At 40.2% G+C, this 5,314-nt stretch overlaps 1 protein-coding gene across 1 annotated transcript; it reads left to right on the top strand.

The window, feature by feature from the left end:
- The first annotated feature begins 349 nt into the window (after positions 1 to 349).
- SGOL1 (shugoshin-like 1 (S. pombe)) lies at positions 350 to 4,991 on the top strand. The gene is made up of 8 exons (XM_009072991.1): positions 350 to 485; positions 569 to 765; positions 1,723 to 1,827; positions 2,206 to 2,270; positions 2,433 to 2,584; positions 3,153 to 4,001; positions 4,494 to 4,656; positions 4,883 to 4,991. The coding sequence occupies exons 1-8, from the start codon at positions 350 to 352 to the stop codon at positions 4,989 to 4,991; spliced, it is 1,776 nt and encodes a 591-aa protein (XP_009071239.1).
- Positions 4,992 to 5,314: the final 323 nt, after the last annotated feature.

Genomic DNA, 5,314 nt, shown 5'->3' with positions numbered 1-5,314 from the left:
GACGCTGCGGTGTTAGAGGAGCCGGAGGGTTCCGACGCCTCGGGAGAAACTCCCCCAGCCTTTCCCCTGCCCGCGCCGCTCCGAGGCCGCTGTTGAAAGCTGTCCCCTCGCCGCGGGCACCGAGCGTTTTGCGGCTCAGGCAATCCGCGATGGTGGCAGCGGCCGCCGGACCGCAAATGGTGGAAATAGCCACAGCTGCGTGTCTTTCCGGAGTTGTGGGTCTCTGCTCTGTGTGTCCATCCGCTTAAAACTGCTTCACTCGTGTGCTTCTGTCCCGTTTGGCGTCGGGGAGCGTGGTGCAACCCCAGCCTCGTGGATTCTTCACCCCTTCTGTTTCTCCAGGCAAAAGATGGCAGAATACGCGAGGAAGCCCTTCAAAGATAGCCTGAGCGACATAAAACTATGTATGAGACAGAAAAAACTCCAGAAATGGGCAAGGCTGGGTAAAATTACCCAGTTCTCCGTCATAAAGAGCAAAAGAGCGAGTAAGATGCTTTAATATCTTCATATTTATAGTGTATTTGTTTTCTTTTCAAGCCTAGTTGAAACACTCACTGTTGTGTTGCAGACAACAGCTCCAACAAGCTGAAGATCATTCAAGCAAACAATAGAGATCTAGCTCTGTCCTTGCAGGAAGAAAAGCGCAAACTGAGAGAAGCCGAAGCTACCATTCTTCAATTGAGGAAAGATTATCACAATTTGAAGGTTCAGATGTTCGACTTGCAAAGAAATTATAGGCTCCAGCAAGAACAGGGACTTGTGGAGGTATTTTTAATAATAATCACTTTATGAGTTGGTAAGCTGAATATCAGAATCTGCACCAATCCACTGATAGTTTTTTATGAAACATTTAAGATCTTAAAGATATCTAACTCAATATATACAACAGTTTTATTTTGACCTAACCTGATGTGATGGTTTGGATACCATGACACCTGGTGATTAACTAATTAATTTCTATTTCTGGCTACTCTTGCTTACCTAAAATCTATCTTCTGTGAATTTTATGGGGTTTTTTATCACATGTAAAGGTACCTGACAAAGTTTTCTTTAGGGTTTAGTTATCTCAATACTGATAAGAAGTTACATGCTGGTTTTGGCTGAGGTGGAGATAACTCTACACAGTGGGTAATGTGGGGCTATGTTTAGGATTTGTGCAGAACACAGGGTTGATAATGCAGAGACATTTTTGTTATTGCTGAGCAGAGTTTACACAGAGTCAAGGCCTTTGCTGCTTTCTATACTGCCACACTGGCAAGGAAGTTGGGGATGCATGGGAGATTGGGAGGAGACACAGCTGGGACAGGTGACCCAGACTGGTCAAAGGGATGTTCCATAGCATATGACATGCTCAGTATATAAAGTGGGAGGAAGAAGGGGGTACAAGTTTGGAGTAATGGTGTTTGTCTTCCCATGTAACTGTTACATGTGATAGGGCCCTGCTGTCCTGGAGATGGCTGAACACCTCTTGCCCATGGGAAGCAGGAAATTCCTTGTTTTTCTTAGTTTAATAGGGGAAAGCAAAAGCTGTGCACACAAGCAGTCTTTATCTCAACCCATGAATTTTCTAGCTTTTACCCTTCTGATTTTTTTCCCCATCCTGCTCATGGGGGAGTGAGTGGTTGCATGGGGCTTAGCTGCTGCCTGGAGTTAAACCATGACAAGTTATTTCATTGGTAGCTGATTCTAGAGTAAGAGTGTTATTGTCCTTTCTTCCATTAGAATCGACTGTCAGCCTTGAACGAGATAATTTTCAAAGTCTCTCAGAATTTACTGGATTCAATTGATCTGCTTGGCCCAGCAAAGGATTTGTGTTCCATAGATACAGTAGGTACATTTTCCTCTTGAGGAACAGGACTTAATTCCTCCCCTTACTCCTTCCAAACATAGATGCACATTATTTTTTGAGATTTGAGCCTTAGTTTGGAGGAAGGACTTGTCCCACAGTTCCCAGTATGCTAGGGGGTACACACTGTGGGGGTGTGTCAGTAGGCTGAAAGTGCGACTGAGGCTCTGCTAGGAGGTGCTTGGAGCATCCTGATTTTCTTAGGTCTTGTGCACAATTCCTTCCCCTGTTTGTTCTCTGCAGCATTGGGCTGATGATGAATGTGCTGACTTGCAGGAGCTGAGCTGTCCTCTAAAATTTGTAGATGGTGCAAGCTTGTTTTGGCTATTTAGTCACAGTAAGATTTATTGTGTTGACAGAATCCAAGAGTACTTTCTTCAGGTCCTGGAAACAGCTGCAGTGTCACAGGACCAATATATTCAGTGTAAGTATCTTTTATCAATGCCTGTTTATGTTTGACAACTCTGTTACAGTAAGCTTAATTTTCTGACTGGAAAAAGAGAAGAAACTCAATGTAATGAAATCATTAATTGTCGTAAAATCTGTTGCTGCTCAGTAAATATACAACCTTTGGTATTTTCTCTAGAGCATCTCTAGAATGTGCACATGGAGAAGGTCCTGTACTTGCAAGTGGGACAGAGGCTGATAGCAATAAAAACGAGTTGACTCATTCTTTGTCAAAGATCTCTGTGGAATCTGACTGTGACATTTCCTTAACTGAAATAATTCAAAACGAAGGTAACTAAATCTTAAGAATCAGACATTGTTCTAGCCTGAATTAGGAAAAAAATGTGTAACTGCAAGTTTAAAGTGTAACTGCTGCTTTCGACAAGTAATTTTCTGCTTATCCTTATAAAGAGGAGATATTAATGTTGGCAATCAGTAAAATGTTTGAATGAAGATGCTCAGCAAATTGGGGAAGAATTTCAAAATGCTTTATCTTCTCTACACCTGCAATCCTGTTTCACTATCTACCAAACAGTTCAACTGAGTAAAGACACCTTTAGTCATGCAGTAGCAGTTATGAAATCAACACTTGTTAATAAAGCAAAATACTGAGGAAAATAAATGACCTGTAGATAACCTTTCCAAAAGGAACAGTTTAGAGGAAAATACTAATGTGATATTCTTAAGTGCTGTGTTAAACAGAGCTTATCTTGATTGCCAAATCCTAGTTTATACAAATCTGTGGAGAAAACTGTAAGAACAGTCTGAATTTTTGACAAGTTCCGAATTTTTTTGCACAAAACCTAAACATGTTACTGTTTAATATGCTCTAATGTGACTTATTCTCTTTGATTACAAGGACAGACATCTGATTTTCATCTGGACAACATAGCATCAGAGCTGGAAATTTTTCCTTCAAGTGCAAAGTATGGGCTTGGTAAAGTGTTACCAAAACATGTGACTACTAGACACCGCTTTTCTAAAATGAGAAACCGTGATGTAATTAGCACTGGTGTCTTAGACCATTCAGAAGCACCTGATTCAATAAAAGAGCTTTCTGAACAGAATGAAATTAGGCTTGAGGAAAGTCTAGAGAAGTGTGCTACAGAAAATGTAAATGCAGCTGTTTCTCAGTTGAATGTCAACAAGGGAGATTCAGAGCTGGTGTTGAGGCAGAGAGATTCTCAAACTGCACAGATCAACTTAAACGATACTTCTGATCTTAAACAACCTGAGTGTAAATGTAGAGAAGACTCTCAACAAACAAAAGATAAGCACCAGAAGGGAAAACTGGAACGGCCTAAAAATACTTCCCAACAAGGACCAGGAAAACAGGGTAAAGGGGTTTCCAAAAAAAAGTCAAAGTTCTTCGGTGGTGTCTGTGATGCGTATGACTTTCAGTTGGGAGAACGTGTCCATCTTACACCTTTTCGACAAAAGGCGAATGGCACAGATACTGATACAGTTGACAAAGAAGACTTGGCTGAGTCTAATAGCACCGAGCCGAGCGATAGTGAAGATGATTCAGATGACAGCCTCTATGAGCCTTACAAGAGCAAATCGAAGAGAAGGAAAAGTTCACCAGACAACAATGCTACATCACCAATCCATGCAAGGCCAAGGTCTAAAAGACGTTTGGCACAGCATGAGCAGCAACTTCGTCATGAAGAAGAGACTGAAAACAACGAATCAAGTGACAAGTCTATTAGTAAGTGTAGAAGGTGTTCTGTAATGGGTTTTGTTTCTTTGAAAGATAACATTATTTAAGGGGTTTAGGCTTTTTTATTTTTGGGGTTTGGTTTTTTGTAATAAGAACAAACAGAATAATGTTATAAGAATGGTTAGATTTGTTCTTTTTTATTTTCCCTTGGCAGATATTGAAATTAAATTATTTTTTTTAGACATTGGTCAGCAATGAATTAATACTGTGGTTTAGCTATGTTAACGATGCATTAAAGCTGAGGAAAAAGAGAACAAGATATAATTTGAGAGAGAAGTGGAATAACAAATCACAGTTTGCCTTAGTGTTTATTTTTCCAAATGAAAATCCTGAATGTGTTTATCCTCCTATGTATTTTAAAGTGGAAAAATGGAGATAACATTTCTGATTGGGAGTTACTTGACATCCAGTGTGTTCATTGATATTCTTCTTCAAGCTCACTTCCCTGTATAGTCTGAAGTGTGTCTGATTTCTTCACAGGCCAGCCTTCTGAGCCATCTCGTGGGCATCTCTGTGACGTTACCAATACTGCTGCATTGCTCCCCAGTGCTGGAATTGTCCCAGAAGGTGGAGGACTAGGTTCTCCAAAACGCAAGAGAAGCTGTGCTTCTGCTGTGAGCTATAAAGAACCAAGTCTTGCAGGGTAGGTGTCTTGAGTTTCCAGTTTGATATAAAGTACATAATATTCACCCAGTAAAGTATTTGAGAGGCTTATTTTGAAAATAAGTCCTTAACAAAAGAGCTCGTTCGGAGAGGTTTGGTGTTCGTAATACAGCCTCATTCGCGTGAAGTGGAACTTACTAGCTAAAAGTTACTGAGTGACATAGGGAACAGAACTCAGTTTTCCCTTTATTTTTTTTTTTAACCAGGAAGCTCAGGAGAGGAGATCCATTTACCGATACAAATTTCCTGCATTCTCCAATTTTCAAACAGAAAAAAGATGATAAACGCCATTCTCTTAAGAAAAAGAATCTCTGAAAAAATAAAACGAGAAATTTGTCATTGAGATTCCATCCTCCTGCCATGAAGAAAGGAAGTCTTCCATCCAGGAAATTACTGTTGCATGATACCTTATATAAATACGTAAATATTTGTGTATCCAATAAAGAGGGGGTGTACCTAACCCAGTGATTTGTTTTTAATGATACAGTTTCTCTACTTTTATAACTAAGCTGATTCCATTCGCACTCCATTTGAATGGATCTGGGAGGATATGAGAAATCTCGGATGGGTAAGATGATGACTGTCATTTTATGGCTTATAGTTGGTAGTAGTGAACTTCAGGCACATGATGAAATGTT

The sequence above is a fragment of the Acanthisitta chloris genome, unplaced genomic scaffold, assembly GCF_000695815.1.
Source record: "Acanthisitta chloris isolate BGI_N310 unplaced genomic scaffold, ASM69581v1 scaffold7094, whole genome shotgun sequence".
NCBI lineage: Eukaryota > Metazoa > Chordata > Aves > Passeriformes > Acanthisittidae > Acanthisitta > Acanthisitta chloris.
Note: the sequence above shows the minus strand (reverse complement) of the source record. Positions and strands in the feature narration are given on the sequence as shown.

Bases quoted from the DNA above. Each gene is read 5' to 3' on its own strand.
- SGOL1 (XM_009072991.1), top strand. From the start codon at position 350: ATGGCAGAATACGCGAGGAAGCCCTTCAAAGATAGCCTGAGCGACATA. The intron at 2,585-3,152 runs GTAACTAAATCT...TTTGATTACAAG, and splicing joins TGAAATAATTCAAAACGAAG to GACAGACATCTGATTTTCAT. The intron at 4,002-4,493 runs GTAAGTGTAGAA...ATTTCTTCACAG, and splicing joins ATCAAGTGACAAGTCTATTA to GCCAGCCTTCTGAGCCATCT.